Source organism: Mya arenaria, chromosome 15 (genome assembly GCF_026914265.1).
Source record: "Mya arenaria isolate MELC-2E11 chromosome 15, ASM2691426v1".
Lineage (NCBI taxonomy): Eukaryota > Metazoa > Mollusca > Bivalvia > Myida > Myidae > Mya > Mya arenaria.
In genome coordinates this window covers 38,223,930-38,246,087 of record NC_069136.1, presented here as the reverse complement: position 1 = coordinate 38,246,087, position 22,158 = coordinate 38,223,930, and the positions used below count along the sequence as shown (strand labels likewise).

General features: G+C 35.2%; 1 protein-coding gene across 5 annotated transcripts in view; it reads right to left on the bottom strand.

The window, feature by feature from the left end:
• Positions 1 to 336: 336 nt before the first annotated feature.
• Positions 337 to 22,158, bottom strand: part of LOC128219678 (uncharacterized) — a 29,784-nt gene continuing 7,962 nt past the window's right edge. For 4 of the 5 annotated variants that reach the window (XM_052927572.1, XM_052927571.1, XM_052927574.1 and 1 more), the window contains exons 4-9: positions 18,387 to 18,830; positions 17,859 to 17,995; positions 14,714 to 14,819; positions 10,723 to 10,839; positions 7,196 to 7,495; positions 337 to 5,143 (exon numbers count right to left, since the gene is read on the bottom strand). In XM_052927572.1, the coding sequence (XP_052783532.1) occupies positions 4,929 to 5,143; positions 7,196 to 7,495; positions 10,723 to 10,839; positions 14,714 to 14,819; positions 17,859 to 17,995; positions 18,387 to 18,830 (1,319 nt within the window). In that variant the 3' untranslated portion in view covers positions 337 to 4,928. Of the gene's footprint in view, positions 5,144 to 7,195; positions 7,496 to 10,722; positions 10,840 to 11,882; positions 12,051 to 14,713; positions 14,820 to 17,858; positions 17,996 to 18,386; positions 18,831 to 22,158 lie in introns of those variants that run through there. The other variant, XR_008258622.1, reaches the window with a different exon arrangement.

Genomic DNA, 22,158 nt, shown 5'->3' with positions numbered 1-22,158 from the left:
CGTAACAGTCACGTGTGTCATGATACACAGGGCACAACAACAATGATCTCGGAGTAGACATAATGCGTATCAGTAAAATGTGTCATGATACACAGGCTATATTAGGAAGGATCTTTGAATGGACATGAATCGTATCAGTACAGTGTGTTCTGAGACACATGCTACAACAAGGATCTCGGATTGAACATTATCAAGAATGTGTGTCATGAAACACATTCTACATTGAGAAGGGTCTTTGAATGGACATAAAGCATATTAGGAATGTGTGTCCTGATACACCGGCTTCAACAAGGATCGTGGAGTGGGCAAAAATCATATCTGACAGTGAAACTTTTTGTTTATTATTTATTTTCAAATTATAATGGAGAACATTGACAAAACTTACAACCAAACTGTCTTATTGCATATAATTAGTATGACTTTCAGGCTAAATATGGTATATAACATAAGTGGCAATATATATTGTATATGAGATAAATGAGACTAATAATTGTATGTGCATTTTTGTTGCAGATCAATGTGCATTTTCCGTGCAGATTAAAGTGCATTTTTATCCAGATACTAAGGCAATTTACGAAGTCTACATTTATATTGACTGACTTTAAAATATTACACCATAGTACATTTGCTGCTGCTATAATACTACATGACTATAATAGAAACATGGAAGTAAGCTGAACAGGTAATTGTAAACAAACCGATGGCATGGTATATCATTATTTTTATGTTTTGTTATAAGCTTGCACAAAATATGTATGTTTAAAATAAAAAAAAACAGTTGCTATCTCGGATATTTGACTATACTGAGCATTAACAATCACAGACTTTTACACATGTACATACTTGACAATAATATAGCTGTCTGATTAAGGATTATAAGTTTAGAAAATATATAATGTTCGGTAAATGTTCATAGAAGAAATTATAAAAATAAAACTCATTTCACAGCAATACCAAAAATGTTTTATATGACTCCAATGACATCCACACTTAATATAAGCATTTTAGCCGTTAATGGCAAAAATAACCCATGTGCATCGTAAAACAATAAGCTGATAAGATCTTCTGGCACCTATAATGGACAATTTGGTTAAATTATATAAATATCGAACATTTATGCAAGTAAATAATTTAATAGTCAAACATGAGTGCACAAATAATTCTGACCGCCAAATGCCTATATACTACAAGAGGATAAACAAGAGAATACAAAAAGACAATGTTAAAGACAAAAAAAACAAGGAACAATGTGAATGCAATTATAACTCAAACCATACAGGTAAAATCAACAATATATATACAATAAAAACCAGGTATAATGGCCGAAAACATCATATTCAGATGAAAGGAATATTAAGAAAATTGAATAATGAACACTTAAAAAATAGTCTTTTCATTAATGAAACCCTCTTTACTGTCATTTTTTTTGGAGCTATCATAAAATGAGCACCCCTTTATTTTCTTATTATCATTTATGAAGCATTTGTTTATTTTCATTTTTTTGCAGTTGTCATACCATGACAACAACTTCATTTTTTTAATTGTCATTAATTAAGCCTTTTTTTCACCTTTTTGAAGCTGTAAAATATCATGACAACCCCGTTATTTATAGAATAAACGTTACATACAATGTATACAAAGAGCAGTAACAATTACAAATTACAAATTAACCATGGAGCTAAATAGAAAATATTAACACATTATAATTTAAATATTATGAACAAAAATGTCTAAAAAAATGAATGGAGATGCGTCTCTTTTTCAAATACAAATAGGAAAGAAATTTACATAAGTTTTTAGTAACTTGTTTTCCAATCTTTGTTCGCTGTATTGTTGTTAAAATACTTTGTATCTGTAAATTTGAAATAGATACTGTTTAAACTAAACTAAATAAATGTTAATCTATATAATGTGTAACCTAATTATTGATAACTGGTAATATTTTTATTATATTTACAAGCATGTGTATATGACAAAGCAACAACATTATCAAATTTTTACATTAATGAACAAACAAAATGAATGGAGACAAATATTTACAACAAGGAACAAACACAATGGACTAAGATACATTTGAAATAGGGTAATGTTGTCGGTGAAGTGACATGAATATTTTACTGCTTAAAGCATACAAATTTAGAAACAGACAAATGTTAAAAATGTTACATACTATTGGGAGATCATAAATACAATCATGAACATGTGTAATTAAACACATCATTTTTAGTGATAATACTGAAGATAATCATGAGATAAAAAGTAAGATAAGATTGAGCATGTATATAGAGGATAACAGTTTGCTTGAGTGTTAGATAATAATCTTTAACACCAGGGAGCACCAAAAGTTATTTTTCATTAGCATGTAAACCGTAATAATATTTCCCCTGTTGGTAGATTTGTCGTTTTGACTGTTGAATATATTCAATAAATGTAATATATGTTTAAGTTTTACACAAATAATAATTTTAAGCGACAACATGAAAACTGACATGAAAAGCTTTAAAACAAATTCAGCCAGTGATCAAATAATAATGAAGGAACACATACCTATGATTGAATATAATTTTAACCACATGTATTATAGTGATGATACTTAATAAAATCCACTGCATTAAAAAAGGTTAACTTCAGGGCCATGATTATGAAAAGTCTAAGTCTTAACTACGTGAAAGGCTCAGAAAAGCACTTTATCAAATTGAAAAAAATGGTCTCTATTCCATTTATTATAAAAATATGAATGTGAATAATTGCTTAATTTGAATAGTAAAAATATTCAGCAAATTTCACCATCGACAAGAAGGAAAGTTACAAAGAACTGAGTACTTGCAGTTTTGCCGCTTGAGTATGAACTAAGACTTGACAATGTTCATAATCATAACCTCAGATATAGATATATAGTATGATATTAAATTCAAAGCATGTATAAGATTTAAGCAAGCATCATGTAATAAAAAATTTCAAAGTTTGCCGGATTAGTATGAATATTTTCAACATATTAGGTGAACATTGTAATTGTAAAGATATCACAGTAAAGATAGTTTTCCAACATATATCCTTTATCACAAATTTTTCTTCAGAATGTATAATATCAGCATAGTAAGTGTGCAGAGCAGTACATGCCAACGCTTGTCTGCTTTTTCACAAGGGGCATCACTTAACCCAACATATTTATGGCCCTTGGCCCCTATGTGCATTTTGTTTTAATATCTTAGATGGTTTAGGATTTATGGCCGATGTCAAACGTTTTCACATGAGGCTGGGGACATAGACAATGACAATATCTTAAATTGTTTTCTTCGACCATCAGACATGTTTAGATGTTCTCATTTATGAAAATGACATGAACTTTTACAGACTTTAGATGTCCTGGCATATTATTTTAATATTATAGATGTCAAAATATTTCCTTTAATACTTATTATGACCAATAATTATCCATAATGTGCACTTTAAAATAATTACTTATTCCGTTAAATGCTACAAATATATGAAAAATTTGATCCCAAGGATATTTAAGATTAGTTTCTAATTTCAAGGTAGCCTTTAATATACCGTATGAATGCCACAATGCGATCAAATACCAGTTTCTCCTCAAAAAATGTTTCTTTAAATGTTGTTCTTCCCAATAATTACAAGAAAAATGAAAGCATATTGTTAACAATTACAAAGTACAACAATAATACAAAATGGCACAATATTCAATATAGGACATAAGAAGAGCAAGTATTCTTAATTATGTTACTCCTTTATCTCAATGATGTTAATGGTCCATTTAGTACAATCAGAAAGGTACATAAACACATAGCTGGAAATCATTTATTTAAAATTGAACGTTAGTCAATATTTATGAATGTCAGTTGAATGTCAATATCAAGTCTTGCTAACTTTATAATCAGCCAAATACTTTTAATAGTAAAAGTAGTATATATGTATTTACGAAAATCACATGATGATGATTGGATGATAAAATAATGTACAAAATTAAGCATCATTTTAGTTTCAATAACTACCAACTTTAACGCCTTTCTGAAAATAACTCCTGTTATGTTCATAAATATTTACAGGTACGATAAAACTTTGGAAGGTCTCCATCATATAAGTTTACACTTAACTACACTAATACAATTAAGCGCATCAAGAATATGCATAACCGGCATATATTTGACTGTAATCAACACGTCAAAAAGTGGATGCAGCATGAGGAACAACCCAAACTCTCATTTAAGAACTGGAATTGTGAAGTTTAATTAAATAATCCATCACACAATGTACATATTTCACTTCTGATTTTCTCTTTTTCGTCTAGATGCATTAAAACTTTGCTTTCCGACCTGCCTTGGTAGCCATTGCTGTAGGTAGCAAATTTTAAAAATGTTCAACATCAAAGACGGAGTTGTACATAGTGTCAATTTCACACTCAATAACACAGTCTTTGTGCTTTAACAAAGTTCTCTCCTCCCTCTCAACGCGAAGGAGTTGCGGTTGCTTGCAGAAGGAGTTTGGCCAGGATCTATCAAAATAAGCAACAGTCTGCAAGTGATATGACGCTTTTCCCCATGTCCAGGTCATGAGTATGTTTTAAACTCAGAAATGGTTGTCTTGTGATATACTATTTTCATGTTTCATGTTTGATGGAATACTGCCTTTCACATGTTTGAAGATCTTTTTTTTTCAATAATGCTCAAAATACACTTGTAACTTTTTACTGGAGTCTATATTTTCCTACCAGTGACAAATAAAAATGTAGCTTTATAAAAAGCGCAGCTTTAGCAGATTTGGCTAAAAAATACCGACAAACAAAACGTTATTTGTATTTGGTGCTGATCTTTTGAACTAGATTAAAAATATGGCGGTGAACTTAAGTATATGCTGAGCTTCTTGACAACATAATAGTGAGAATAACTAACAATAGTTGTCAAATTATATGCTCATGCTCGATACGTGCGCACGGTGCCACGCACACGGGCTCCACAGGAAAAACATTGCCTCAACGTGTTACCACATGCCTCGCATGTAATTAAGTGGCCACACGGAAGAAATACGATGCAGATATCCCGCTGCTTGCACTTGGAGCACAGGTTGTCCTTCTTCATGTTCTTGTTCTCCATAACCAGTCTGCGCCTATGGTCAATACGAGAGCCATCTGAAAAATCAATTATGATACAAGTGTTAGGTGGTATATTTGTAATAATAACTTATGATCCCTGTAAAAATAATGCCGCTTTGAGACGAAACCAGGCTTTCAATGATTGACAGAAGAACTTATAACTGAGTTGATAGTTTTTCAGAATTTCTTTTTCTAGTAACAGTGACCTTGACATTGGCCCTAGGAGCCCCAAAATTAATCCCATGAAAGGTGTCCATAATCTTTTCATGTGTACCAAGTCTGGTCAAATTATGTCAAACAAAACTAAATGTTCAATATCAAGCACACAGTGGCATTGACTAAAAGGGCCCCAAATGCAATCCCTTGAATGTCTCCATTAACTCTTAAAATTATAAAGATATTCAGTTTCTATTTTCATTAACAGTGACTTTAACCTTGACCAAAATTAATCCAATGAAATGTCACCATAATTTTTTCCTGTAATACCAGGTTTGGTAAAAAAAAAAATGACAACCCAAACTGACAGATGTTCAGTTTCAAGCAAACAGTTACCTTGAATTTGACTCAAAGCCCCAAAAGCAATCCTTTGAAAGGTATCCATTATCTCTTCCTATATATTAAGTTTGATTGCGATATGACAACCCAAACTGAAATATTCGTTTTCTATTAACAGCAACAGACCTTGGCCTTGACCCAAGGGACCCTAAATGCAATCCCATGAAAGGTCTGAATCAACACTTCCAATATATATACAAAGTTTGGTTACAACATGTCAATAGTAACTAAAAATATTCATTTTCAATTTTTTTTAAGAGCAGTGACCTTGACCCTGGGGACCCAACATGCAATCCCATGAAAAGGCTCATAGACTCTTCTTATAAACAAAAGTTTGGTCACAATATGTCAACCCTAACTTAAGTTATTCAGTACCAACCATTATTCTATTTTTAATAACAGTGATCTTGACCTTGACCCTAGAGGCCCCAAATGCAATCTCCACAAACCTTTCCAACATACTAAGTTTGATTACAACTTAAGGTAACAGTGACCTTGACCAAGACCCAAGGGGCCCCAAATGCAATCTCCAAAGAAATCCTATGAAGGGTCTCTATAAAACCTTCCTATATACCAAGTTTGGTGACAATAAGTCAACCATCACTAATGTTATTCAGAACCATAGGCAAGTTTGAAGGCATTCGCCCGCCAACCTGACCAACAAGTACATTATTCCAATAACCAAATCTCACTTTGTGGAAACCTGGTTCAAAAAAATTTGAACATGTTAAGAAACTCTTGTCTATTTTTTTAAGTCAAAAATAAACATTACTCAAAAGGTATTTAAGGCAGAGTTTTGTCCTTGCTACACATGTGTGTATTGTTCTAGGGCAGCATGTGTACTTAGTTTCATGCAAATATCTTAAATGGTTTATGGCCGAGGCTGAAGTTTTTGAATGATGATGCCCACAATAATGACGACACTATTAAAAATAAAGACTCCTACAAAAAAACCGAGACAAGACAAACAATTATTTAATGATCGAGCTATTAAATTAACATGGATTGGTATTATTGGCAAAATTAGTTGCAAAATTGTTGTACTGATATTTCATCAGAATATCCTGTTACATCGTCTTCTTCTGTTTAATTTACCCTGTACATATGATAACAATATTTATCTGTATTAAGAGTTATTTATTTACTTGTCATTGCTTGTGTTGCATCTTTGAAGTGCGACACATTGTCAACAATGAAGCTACAATGATGAGTTTAACTACTCAGAACTTCTACAGTAACTATTTTCAGTGTTTTACATTACTTTTTTTTTAAATGGACAACACATTATATAGAGTCATATAAAAAACAAAATTGCTATTATAACATATGTATAACAGAATGAAAAAACTCCAAAGGATTGCCCTTCATAACAGTAAACATCATTTCTATTTTGTTTCAGGATACCTCTGTATCTTTCACAATGTATTGTGTTTTTCCACCAATGCATAAAATTATATGGGTTTATTAACAATATATTGGCATATCAATTATATCACACATCCCTACAAATTAATAATAAGTTATGGAACAAACCTGACTCTGCCTCTTTGGTACTTGGTACCTCCTCAGAAATAGCATGTCGTGTGACCGGCAAGGAGAGAAGATTGCCTTGAATAGGTGCGGAGTGGCCCATGTGGGCGCTTGGTGGCAGAGATGTCATTGGAGAAACGGAGTTTCTGTCTTCAGAGGCAGGCGTGCTTGAAGACCTCGTATCTGTTGTGGTTGATGATGTGTTTGTTGCACTTTCAATTGGTATCTCTGTTGACTCACTTGTCCCTTCTTCAATAGCAAACACTTCCTCCATGATATTTTCCCCAGTAAGGCCAGCAAGTCCTTGAATAAAATGAGAATAAAATGAGAATTAATCTGACCTTATAATAAGGCTAATTGCCAGGAAACTCATTTTTAATAACATTCATGTCCAATTAGGATATTAAAGTGACACTCTTTATCAAAATCAATACATACACATGAATTACAAACATCAATTTTGACCGAAAACTTTTAACTACTTAGTAAATAATGCATTAATGGAAAATATTAATTACTGATAACAAGATTATAAACGTGTATTTAATAGGAGAAAGCTCAAAAATATCAAATAATTGGTGAATGCTAATACAGTCGTAACTCGTTATGTCGACTTTGTTGGGACCAAGGGAAAAAAGTCGAGATAACGAATATTCGACACATCCGAATTTCAAAAAACAAGAGATGTTTGTCAAACATTATGCCCCCTGAGCGCCAAGTTGCCAGAAATATTTGGACAATTGAATGAAATATGCATGGACTGAAATGACAGCTGATTTGTCATTGGAAGCATATGAGGCAGGTCATCTACTTATGATAACTTAAGAAGGCAAATAAATGCCCAACTAAAATAGTAACATAAAAGAAAATCATTTCTATACAAACATTTATACATCAATCCCAATCATCTGTGCATGCATTAAAAAAATATGGACAATCAGAAAACCTTTTTTCAGCTTACAGTCACACTGACCTTGACCTTTGACCCACTGACCTCAAAATCAATAGGGTTCATCTGCTGGTCATGACCAATAAGCCTACCTAGTATGAGGTCCCTGGGTCAAAGCGTTCTCAAGTTATTGATCGGAAACCGTTTTTCATGTTAAGGTCACACTGACCTTGACCTTTGACCCACTGACCTCAAAATCAATAGGGTTCATCTGCTGGTCATGACCAATACACCTACCAAGTATGAGGTCCCTGGGTCAAAGCGTTCTCAAGTTATTGATCGGAAACCGTTTTTCATGTAAAGGTCACACTGACCTTGACCTTTGACCCACTGACCTCAAAATCAATAGGGTTCATCTGCTGGTCATGACCAATAAGCCTACCTAGTATGAGGTCCCTGGGTCAAAGCGTTCTCAAGTTATTGATCGGAAACCGTTTTTCATGTTAAGGTCACACTGACCTTGACCTTTGACCCACTGACCTCAAAATCAATAGGGTTCATCTGCTGGTCATGACCAATACACCTACCAAGTATGAGGTCCCTGGGTCAAAGCGTTCTCAAGTTATTGATCGGAAACCGTTTTTCATGTAAAGGTCACACTGACCTTGACCTTTGACCCACTGACCTCAAAATCAATAGGGTTCATCTGCTGGTCATGACCAATAAGCCTACCTAGTATGAGGTCCCTGGGTCAAAGCGTTCTCAAGTTATTGATCGGAAACCGTTTTTCATGTTAAGGTCACACTGACCTTGACCTTTGACCCACTGACCTCAAAATCAATAGGGTTCATCTGCTGGTCATGACCAATACACCTACCAAGTATGAGGTCCCTGGGTCAAAGCGTTCTCAAGTTATTGATCGGAAACCGTTTTTCATGTAAAGGTCACACTGACCTTGACCTTTGACCCACTGACCTCAAAATCAATAGGGTTCATCTGCTGGTGATGACCAATACACATACCAAGTATGAGGTCCCTCGGTCAAAGCGTTCTCAAGTTATTGATCGGAAACCATTTGGTATTCCGACCGACCGACCGACAGACAGACAGACCGACCGACCGACATGTGCAAAACAATATACCCCACTTTTTTCAAAAGGGGGCATAAAAATTCACCAGTCCCAACCATTTGAGTTTGATTTATGTCCGACACTGACTTCTGCCATTGAACGGTCTTGTTCCGTCGCGAAAACAATATGTATTATTTTTTTCTTCTTTCTTTTTCACGTGTAATTCTAAAAATATTCACGTTGATCATGTTTGTTTAACTCACAATATCATGTAACGAGAAGCATGTATATTTTTAAGTTACTTTAATAAATATTTTGAATTTTGAATCTTGTATTATTGAAAAATAAAGTCAAATAAAAATGAATTATTTGTGTCAAATTTACTGGTTACAACAAGTATGTTATGCCGGTTTGTTTTCTAGATGCAGTGTTAAGAAATTTATCGTCACGTGACTTTCAATGTTGTCGAATTTTCCGAGGATGTCATCGGCGTCCGTGTGCGTTTCAATGAATAGATTCCGCAAAAAATGTACTTTCATCTAAAACATAAACAAACGACTTTAATTATTCACACTTACCAAGTTAAATCTCCGATTATGATAGTTTGTTATTTTGACACGCACGGTAATTTAGCGACACGCAGCAAACCGTCATTAACAGTTTCGCACCTACAACTCGATCTACAGTTTGTCATAAGAAACAAGGAAATGTGTACAATTCGACCATAGGGGCTGAAATAGGAGGTCGACATAGCAAAAAAATCGACATAGAAAAATCGACTCAAGCAGATTAATTTTATATAGAATAAGAAGGAATAAATTCGAAACCGGAGAAAATAGTCAACACAACCCGAAAGTCGAGATATCCGACGTTGACATAGCGAATTTGGACTGTAGATTTACTTTGATCTACAATAGTCTCATAAGGAAGACATACCGTGCTCTATGCTCATTCCTTTCAAATTAAACTTATATATTCATATGAACGATTGTTTTCGACATTTATTAATCCTTTTTCTATATATTAAAACAATATTATTAATCGTGGTAAATATTATTGGGGAGTAAAGTGCATCTTTAAACAATAAGATTCAAACTTTCTATTGAAGGGTTACATTCTTTTCAAAAACAGGAAGGGTAGGAAGACTTTTATTGCCATTATTGAAAACGGTGTTAAATTTATGTTCTGTATAAAGCTTTAAATGTTTTAAACAACATACCGTATTAAAACACACACCCAGAAAAAAAAAATTAACAACTGAATAAAAATAAAGCAGGGTCGGTGCTTATTATGTAGGTAGGGCCTGATAACCCGAACCAAATTATTATTTTTTAAGCCCCAAGGTTTAAGATTTTGTAGAGCAACAACAACCACGCTGACAACGACTACAAGGCTATGATACTGACAATTAAAACAAACAAGCTAAAAAAACTTCGCCGTCACAAGTGCTAGTCTTTTGCGAAAAGGGGCATAACTCAGTTATTATTTAATCTAGGGCCATGTAACTTGCTTCAAATATGCTTTTTATAATTGATAACAAGCCAGTGTATTTAAGTTGGTAAAGCTCTTACCATATTTTCCCTCACAGCGTGTGATGGCTTGCCGCACCATAGTTTCACTGTAACCCATCTGAAGCACACTCTGGGCAGCTCCCGTGGAGAGAACATCAGTGGACCTGTTCGGTTCAACTAGAAAAGAAAATGACATTTACGCTATAACCATGGTCAGTAGTTGATTAACAAGTTTGCGCCTTAGTAGTTATCTCTCCAATGCAAAAAAAAACTCAATTTAAAATTTTCTTGATAAAACATCATTTCAATATCTCAATTTTAAAATAGGTTATATATTAGTCAAACGTTTGCATCTTCTTATACCATAACTGATATACAACAATATCCAACAACAAAATGCATGCATGATAAAAATATGCATTTAAATGAGGTCAAATTGTACATCCAAGAACCTTTTTTAATATTGATTCTACAATGTCTTTAGAACTGATTTTTAGAATAAATAAATCCCTGTTACAAATATACGGACTAGAAATTTTGAACAAGAATTTAGATCCAGCTAGCAAGCAAGTCTCTAAATATCAGGACTTGTTAATTTCAAAGATTCTTTCCATATTCTGCAAAGCAGGTGGCAGCTTTTAAGTATGCAACAGTGTAGCCTCAATCATGCTTAGTAGTCGGTGCGTGATGGCTGTTTGGACCACTGGCATGGCAGGGTACCGGCAAGGTGCCGCGTGCTACATCAGGTATTTGTATTGCTTTGCCTGTAGTGGTAGTGTAATGGATTTTCCTTTATTTCACTTGCCTGTCCAAATGCCAAAATCTTCATCATTTTGGCTTTAAACCAGCACATAGATAATTCTTTGTCTGTTTAGCTTGTCTCTACAGGTTCGTTTGTGTTCTTGTTATTGTTTGTTGTTGTTTTTTTTCGTTTTTTTTATTTTATTTCTTTTTGTTTTTTCTTTATGTCTTTGGCAATTACCCTGTGCCATAAAACGGGATTTATGTTTTAACATTTGGCTACTGAGCTTGTTTCTGTAGATTTTCATATAAATATTGATTGTGTCTGTTTCTTGTTTTGTGCTCATGATGTATACACTAAGTAGGCAAACACAAATACATGTGAAGTTACATAATGTCCTCTCTTGCACTCGTTGCTTGGTTGATGTTTTGTCAGTTCCTTCATAGGTGAGATCGAGGCAGCAAGAATAGCTAGCTACCTCATGTTCATGTTCTCCTGTCTGTTTTCCCAGTTCTGTCCGCTCCCTTTTGAGTAATAGATGGTTGAATAGACCCTCAAAACGTATCGCTCTTCTTTAGTACTCGAATCTTCATGCCCCAAAATCGTTCATCACTGTCCAATTGTACTTGTTGTCCATCAATTAAAGCTACAAACAACAACAACAACTATAAGGTGAGTAACAAAGCACTACAGTCATTGCAGTCAAATACGCCAGGTCACACAACACTACAGTTGTTGCAGTCTAAGATGCCAGGTCACACAACACTACAGTTGTTGCAGTCTAAGATGCCAGGTCACACAACACTACAGTTGTTGCAGTCTAAGATGCCAGGTCACACAACACTGCAGTTGTTGCAGTCTAAGATACCAGGTCACACAACACTACAGTTGTTGCAGTCTAAGACGCCAGGTCACACAGAACTACAGTTATTGCAGTCTAAGATGCTAGGTAGCACAGCACTATAGTTACAACAGTCTAAGACGACAGGTTCCATCTTTGGTTGTTGTTGAAGTGTTAATGTACCTAGGACATTTTATAGCAATGTTTATGAATTGCCAAGCACAATAGTGCCACAATATCATATAGCGAGCCATTCCACACAGCCAAGCGGAAGCCTCCTTAAATCAAGAAAAAGGAAATAAAATTGCTCTAGAACAGAAACCGTGTACATATATACACCAAAGGTCAAGTTGAAAATAAGCTTTTCCCCTCTATGCATTAAAACCATCGTCAGCAACCATAGTACTATCTTCCATTACACTTCAATTATACCGTGGAAAAATTGACTAACAAAATCTCCTTCATATGAATATTTATCAGGCAGTGGAGACAGCTCTTTTTCATGTTAATACTCTTCAAAACCCCTGAACTGTCTGTTGTCCCTGCAGGCGAGTGGTCTAAGTGGTTGAATTAATTTTGTATTTATCAGGCCTACAGAGTTCAATTCGAGCTTCACGAGAATACTTTTTCTACCGAAAAACATAAGGAAAACATCAATATGAGTGTCTGAGTGTATGTGTGAGTCAGATTTCTGGAGAGATTTCCAAAACCATTAAAACAGCCTATATGAGAGTATGAGTATGAGATAACCCTAGCCAAATTGCCTACGGTACACGATGAAACATAGTGCAGTAAGTATCTGGGGTATCTGACAATGCATTCAACCCTGCTTCCATATGGTTAGATATTTCAGACTAAACACAGTCACACATGCAAGGGGTTTGGTGAGCAACAAGGGTGAAAGGGTATTTTCAACGATGACCTTAGAAACCTTAATGAGGTTAAGGTTAAAGCTGCACTCTCACAGATTGACTGTTTTGACATTTTTAAAAAAAAAAATTGTCTTGGAATGAGCCAATGATGTGATCGTATGAAACAATTGATATTAGACAGCTAACTAAAGATTAGACCGCAGTTTATCATGTTTATGTTGTAAATTGTTCTATTGTGTGTTATCTAATAAAATTTGAACTAAAGGTGAAAATGCCCAAACCAGCTGATTCTTAGACAAAAAAAAATAAAAAAGGAAAAATTGTCAATCTGTGAGACTGCAGCTTTAAAGTGAAATATATAAACTATTTTTTAGAAGAATAATGAGACTATAAAAGTGTTGTTTTTAATATAAGGTTTCTAGTTCTCTGTGTTACATTAAACCAAACAAGTTGCAAACATTTAACAAAAGTTAATAAACAACAAGAAACTCTTGAAAATTGCAGAAAAGAAGAAATGTTCTACTCAATGCTAAATTCAGCTAAAGTATCGGTCTTGCTTCAAATATTGGTATCCTTCAATGGAATCAATTTTTAAACATCCTGACTTATATCATAATTTACTCTTCTTTTAAAAAAAAATAACGTTGATATAAAAACAGCATTTCATGCAAAAAGATTAGAAAGAAATGCATAAACAGTTATGAAAAAAATGCTGGCAGCCATTTTGTGAACATGTCTGTTTTTCTGCATTTCGAGCATGCTTTCCAACCTTTCATTGAGAGAGAAGGCTGAGTCTTTGTATGTTTTTGATAAATGGCCAAATTAAAATAAATGCAGGCGCCTATTCACTGAAACTCATCCAATAACATAATAATTTTGTTTCTTTTTTATCACGGTCATATTGATTATATGAAATCTTGACTTTTCCGTTGAGCTAACCCAGCCTTGTAATAATATAACCTGATATATCATTTAAAGATACAAATCTGATATATTTTGCTGTTTTACATGAAAGCTTTCAATTTGTCTTGGATTGAACTAATCACCGGTCAACAGTATGAACTGTTTCTTTCTCGTGCTTTGTCTTCATTTAAACTTCCAAATTTTATTTTAGACGGCATAACAATTTTGAAACTTTTCCAAATACTTTGTTGAAATAAAATTTTGATCAGATAATAAAACATTTATTTTATGATTATTTAGGTGAAATATCTACATATATATATATTTAATTCAAAAGATGGAAAAATTGGTGAAAAACTCCACTCAACTTTTCTAATTTGAAATTAATGTGTACACCTGGACTAATTCCATTAAACTTGAATTACACGGTTCAAAGTGTTCTGTTTTCTAGCAATATTATTTATGTATTTTATATATTATAACTACATATATATATATAATATATATATTATGCTATAATAAACTTGGGTGTTATCAGGTATAGAAAGTTAAAATCTAGAATAACACTATATAGTTTTTTAATGCAAAACCTTGTTCATTATAAAAGGTTGGAAAGGCAGACTATATATATCTAAAGTGGTAAGTACTGGTAACTGGGTAGGTGAGCAAATAAAACAGCAATTGACACAATACCTGTCGTGTTTTGGGCTGTTTCTTCTGTTGTTGTTGTTGTTGTTGCTGTAGATGATGATGTCTCATCCTGATTTCCAGGCATCTGTCTGTCGGTGTCTTCAGAGCTCTATTAATAGTATAAAATTTACACAATCTTTAGCATGTCTTAAATACTCATGATTTAGTTAAAAATAAGCAATAGATAGGGGTATAGATCTACATTTGTACTACATGCAAACTTTCCTCACGTCAATAAAAGAAGTGGTATTGCTCTTGTCAAGTTTTATTTTCTTGAATAAATTGAGTAGATTAATCTTATATAATATCGTTTTGGCATGAAAAAAAGGAAGCGATATTCGCATCACTGGATTCTACGCATGTAGCTAAAAGCAACAACATAAGGTTCGGATTATCTGACTCTAGGCGCCGACTCGACTGTTTTTATTGCCAGTTGGTAAAAAATATATAATAATATCCCAAACCAAACGTTGTTTTTTTTTGGGGGGAGGGGGCTGTGAAGATGATGATTTACTTATAATACACAGCAGGAGAACTGGAATATAAGATGCAAATAATCAGATTCTGACATAATAATATACCTGGATTATACTTGTTTTAGAATAACAATATCTTAGAATCTTCTGTTGCCGGTCCAGATCGAAAAATATTCTCAATTACCATAATTCAAAACACATTCAAAATATGTTTTGCAAATATATACTTAAGCTGAAGAATTTGGTATTATTCAGTTCATCCTTCAAATGTTAATTTGAATATTTTCATTAATGTCTGACTCTGACTACATTGTATTATTGTAATGATAATATATTTGTTATTGTATATGCAACGTGTACTGAATTATGTCCTACTCTGGTCGGTTCATGACACATTCATGTGACATACAATAAGGACAACTGAACTTGTGATTGACGACCAGAATATAAATACTAAAGTGCAATAATGAGATCAGGCCTTGGAATCCCATGCTTTAAACAAACACTTCATTGTATAATATATTCAGAACAATTGTAAACAACTCCATTATATTCTAAGAAAGGGTGCAATATTAATTATTATTTCCAAATATCCATTTAATATGATTATTTAGAAATAGTTATAAATAGTCCATACATTTCTTATAAAACAATTAAACCATAATTGATCACATTTATTATGGTTTTGAGTCATTGATATTCTTAACCGAAGTCACTGAGTAAGAAAGTATGAGATCATTTAAGGAAACCTACAAAAACTGTTCTTATAAAAACATTTTTCGTTGTGTTATATCTCGCCAGATCAATCTTTGGTTTCCAATTGAGAATAATCCTGTCATGAGTTTACTGATTGACAGGACTTCTAAAAGCTTGAAACCTATATCAGGCTATATGCAAACGAAAATTGACAAAAAAATCATTCTTTACAGCCTGTACCATGGCCCTGACATTGACAAACATTGCTAGACAATACACTGACAAAACCAGCATGCTTATTCGAAAAATATCTAGATAAAAAGAGCCGTCTAGACCATAGTATACTATTGGACGTGGTCCAAGGTTTTCCATTCAAAGGTTGTAAAGGCCCAGTTCAGACATTAGACTCTGACGTGGCCCAATTTGCACATTAGACTCTGGAGTGGCCTAGTTTGCACATAAGACTCTGGAGTGGCTCAGTTTGCACATTAGACTCTGGAGTGGCCTAGTTTGCACATTAGACTCTGACGTGGCCCAGTTTGCACATTAGACTCTGGAGTGGCCTAGTTTGCACATAAGACTCTGGAGTGGCTCAGTTTGCACATTAGACTCTGGAGTGGCCTAGTTTGCACATTAGACTCTGGAGTGGCTAAGTTTGCACATTAGACTCGGGAGTGGCCCAGTTTGCACATTAGACTCTGGAGTGGCCCAGTTCGCACATTAGACTCTGGAGTGGCCCAGTTTGCACATTAGACTCTGGAGAAGCCCAGTTCGCACATTAGACTCTGGAGTGGCCCAGCTTGCACATTAGACTCTGGAGTGGCTCAGTTTGCACGTTAGACTCTGTTTGCACATTAGACTCTGGAGTGGCCCAGTTTGCACATTAGACTCTGTTTGCACATTAGACTCTGGAGTGGCTCAGTTTGCACATTAGACTCTAGAGTGGCCTAGTTTGCACATTAGACTCTGGAGTGGCTCAGTTTGCAAATTAGACTCTGGAGTGGCCCAGCTTGCACATTAGACTCTGGAGTGGCCCAGTTTGCACATTAGACTCTGAAGTGGCTCTGTTTGCACATTAGACTCTGGAGTGGCCCAGTTTGCACATTAGATTCTGGAGTGGCCCGGTTTGCACATTAGACTCTGGAGTGGCCCAGTTTGCACATTAGACTCTGAAGTGGCTCTGTTTGCACATTAGACTCTGGAGTGGCCCAGTTTGCACATTAGATTCTGGAGTGGCCCGGTTTGCACATTAGACTCTGGAGTGGCCCAGTTTGCACATTAGACTCTGGAGTGCCCCAGTTTGCACATTAGACTCTGGGGTGGCCCAGTTTGCACATTAGACTCTGGAGCAGAACGTTCTAGGTTCAATCCTCAATCAAGTGTTTGTCAATGGTAAATACTGGTTTTCACAAAGGAATAATAAATGGTTCATAATAACATGTTATTATCAGACTTCAAAACTGTTAATCTACAGAGCTTAAAATACTCAATGTGGCGTAAGGTAAATTTCATGTCCCAGTCAATTGTAACCACGGCCCACCCAGGTCTGGGGAATAGCGGGGACTTTAACTTTCGGTTCAGCCACCCCACGGGTAAAATCCCTGCCCTGCGGTGACAACTTGATGGAAAAATCCACGCAAAACGTCCCCTGCACCCCAGGGACCCTAGGTAAGGCCAATTCCCCGCTATATTTAGCGCGAAGACGAAACCACAGCAATCACCCGGCACTGCTGGGCCACCTGAAAGGTAAAAACATGGCCCATTTCCCTGGCTAACCCGGTATACCCCCGGACATTGGGGGGCCGTGGTTACAATTGACTGGTGCATAAGCTTTAACTAAGATCCCCATGCACTCCTTGTCTTAGTTCCAAGACGAGCTTTACTTGGTTATTAGTAAACCTTTATACTGACTGTCCAGTGATTGAACTTGAAGTACTAACCCCCCACCCCCACCTGATTACAAGCGAAACACTCACCTCTTCTGTGAGATCCAAAGCCAGTTTAACGAGGTTGATAAACTCCATGCCCTTGTGGGCGATGACATACTGACATTCCAGTGAAAACCTTGCATGCTCCGTCCATGGGTCGTCTTCCCGTGACCAGTGTCGAAGCCCTGAAATATGGGTGCATAGGTTTATTTTGGATGTCTATCATCTGGGCCATTATTAGAACCAGTACAAAAGCTTAATTTCAAATCTATATGCAAATCATTATTTTTATTTTTTCGATAATGTTTAAGGTATCATTCCTGGCAACAACTATGAAAATCAAAACCAACAACACCCATTATATTTTTTAAATACATGCGAACACCATCAAACATGGCCGCCAACGTGAGTAAGCAAGTTGGGTTAATTGGCTATCGTCTTTGAAGAATTTTAGGAATATTTATTAAGCATTGGATACTTAATTATTCTGTAGTTGAGTGCTAATATTTATCCAATTTATCAATAGTATAATGAAATAAATAACTTTAAAAAAAGTAGACAAACAGATATACATACCTATCCCGCAGTGAAAGCAGCGGGAGCAGTCCGCTGTCCCGGCATAGAAGAAGCCGGCCTCTGCTAGAACATGAGGGGACACATGGATCTCTGGACACGTGTTAAAGCTGCTCTCCCGAGCTGTCACAGTCGCATATCGGGCGTATTTGGGAAGGAACTTTCGTACCTCCAGGGGCAGAGCATGAGATGTTTCTGAGGTGGCAGAGTTTGTTTGTGCTGCCAGAGAGCTCTGGTTTTGTGACCCAAACATTCCATTGTTTCTATCCTCCCCAGGCCCTCTGCGAATGCGGCGCGAATTTGGGGTAGAAGTTTGACGCTCTGTTTCTGCAGTACTGCTATTGTGGTATTGGCTGGAATTATTCTTAACTGACTCACTAGAGCCGCTGGATTGATTGTCGTGGGAAACATTGGATGACTGTGTGTTTGTGGGATCCCTGCCATGATCTGTGAATAACACGTAACCAGTCTAGCATGTGAAAAGATGTAAGCCTTAAGGTATGTAAACTAAAACAATACATTCCTTATATAAAACATCAAAGGGAAACAGTAAGTAGATTGTGACACAAAAGTCCAGTGTGATAAGTCTTACAAGGTTTGGAACAATTGAGGAATGCGGAAAATGGCTTCTAAAGAATAATATTTTTTTCTCATCATACATGACATATTTCTTTTGTAAACATCATTGCTGCAATATATCAAAGTATAATACAGACAATTGTGTTTCACCAAGTTCTTAACAAAGTGAATGAATACAAAACAAACAAATGCATTGTTTCATGAAATGCATTCTTAGCTGTCATTTAAGACAGATTCATGATATCATTGTGACTTAGTATTATGAATATATGTAAAGAGATAATGGTGCTTAAAAATCAACGTCGATCACAATTGTGTTTTTAAATACGGTATAAATTTGGCACTAATTTACTAGTAAAAACTAAAATTTCCATAGCCTCTGCTGCGGAGAATATTGTATATTTGTTACGAAAACGAGTTTATTTTTTGTCAATATTGGCAGAGATTATTCTTGGTCAATTTTTATAACTGCTTTCTTATGGCTGTTTTCCCTAGCTTAAACTAGAGTTAATTTTTCCTAAAATTTCATAATATTTTCCCAATTCCATAAATAAAGATACTCTTAATGATTAAAAATAATAATATGATATCCTTGATCAATAAACAAAACAGCATAATATATATATCATATGCATTGTGAAATAAAAATATATTTTCTATTTATTATAGCTTTATTTCAGTATTTTGACATGATTGATATTGTGTTTTCCCAAAATCCCCAACTTAAAAGGAAGAGGCAGTGAAACTATTTTTTAGAATACTTACTCCATTAAAATTTTACAGCCAATGAAAGTATAAGGCTTAATCATTAAGAATTTCAACTTTCACAGGTGTTTTTTAACGTCCGCCCACTGCCAATCATTTAATCAGCCAATGATGTTGTATTCTTAGTCAGTAAGATGACCTGAATTAAAATCTTAATGATTAAGAAGGGGCTTCTTTGCAATGCTTACTCTGCCCATTCTTAATCATTAAGATTTTAATACATATATATCATCTTACTATTTCATAACATAATGGAATCTATCCCATTAAGATACAATAAAAACCAAAGAGTAATCTTGTACTCAGTATGAAATTCAATACAGTTTGAAAGAGATTATAAAGATATCAATATAAATCATTAGGTACATGTAAATAAATGTAAACCCCTCAGAATTTCCAATGACTAAACAATTTGTGTTGACAAATGAATGATAAGAATTATTTTTCTTTGCTTTTTCCCTAGTTTGGGAAAAACAAACTAATGTATTTCTTGTAATTTTTCCCTTAACATTTAACATAATAAGTGGTAAAATACCAATACGACACATTTAAACCAATGAAATTTTACTTCCTTATTTCATTAAACCATTGTAATACCAGTACGTCTGATACGAACAGCTCATACAAGGATATAAATTCATGACATCTTGACCTCATTGATTGAATATGTTGAAAACCCTTTGACCAAAGCTCAGGCATTCATAATATCTTTAACCTTATGTCAGTTTGATTAACATTTAATTGTCCAATTAAAAAGAAGTGTGAAAGTTTGCAAAAAACATAAACGAATGTGTGTATTTTAAATTCTTTTGACTCAGGAGTGTGATAAATAATTTGGAATGAAGGTTCTTAAGGAAATGACTTAAGTTCTAAAGGAAACGAATACTTAAAGTAACCCTAAACCCTGCACAATATTAACCTAATCAGTTATTTAAGTTAGATTTAGTATGCCGTATATATACTTATCTATTTTAGCTTAATTCAGATGAAAGCTGATGGCTTATAGATAATCACTCTCGATCGAGTTCGTTTCCTGGGCAGAAACCAGTAGTGTGTCCTTTTTGAGAGGCCATGAGAAAGTACCCTTGGTGGGGATCAAATCCACAACCTCTTGGGTGAGAGGCTGACACCTTTACCACTAGACCACCTTAACCTAGTGGGGATCAAACCCATGACTTCTTGGTTGAGAGGCGGACACCTATACCACTAGGCCACTCTCACCCTAGTGGGGATCGAACCCACGACTTCTTGGTTGAGAGGCGGATACCTATACCACTAGACCACTCTCACCTAGTGGGGATCAAACCACGACCTCTTGGATGAGAGTCAGGCACCTATACCACTAGACCAGTCTAACCCTAGTGGGAATCAAACCATGACCTCTTTGGTGAGAGTCGGACACCTATACCACTAGACCGTATTCACCTAGTGGGGATCAAACCACGACCTCTTGGATGAGAGTCAGGCACCTATACCACTAGACCAGTCTCACCCTAGTGGGAATCGAACCATGACCTCTTTGGTGAGAGGCGGACACCTATACCACTAGACCACTCTGACCCTAGTGGGGATTGAAACACGACCTCTTGGGTGAGAGTCAGACACCTATACCACTAGACCACCCTAACCTTAGTAGGGACCTAACTACAACTTCTTGGGTGAGAGGCAGACACCTATACCACTAGACCACTTTCACCCGAGTGGGGGTCAAACCACAACCTCTTGGGTGAGAAGCGTACACCTATACCACTAGGCCACTCTCACCCTAGTGGGGATAGAACCATTACCTCTTTGGTGAGAGGACTACCACTTAGTCTAGAACACTCTCACCTCAATGAAAGTAAGATTTCATAACTCATGAATCATGTTTAAGTCAGTACATATTACACTATTTGTACATGTATGGAAAGTTTTATATGATAATACCAAAACGTCAATGACTAGGTGAAAGATAATGTGATAAAGTTGACTTTCACTTCCTAGTTTCTTCAAGGGTAATAAACCTGTTGTCATTGTGAAATTTAGTATTTCGTAACCTTCCACAATGTTAAATAATCCTTGTTTCATGACATATTCAAATACATTTATGTTTTTTTTTTTATAAACCTTATCAAGTGTCAAACAGTAGTTTGTTCAGGCCAAAACAAAAACACCTGAGTTTCCAGTAACCCAACTGACCCTATTTATACCTTGCCGACCCTAATCTTTTTTCAGGCATAAGGGTAAATTTTCAAAAATTAAATACATCCTCATTATTTTCATTCTTTCAATGTCTCAGGTCTTTTGAGATCTAGAAAATAAATACTCGTTCCTGGTCTGAATTAGGCATGTAGCCGGAAATGCAGGTATTATTTTTTTGGCCTTAGAGCTATGTGACAGTACATGATTAATGCTTCAACAAATAAATGTCGCAAGAAGTTTACCATTTCCT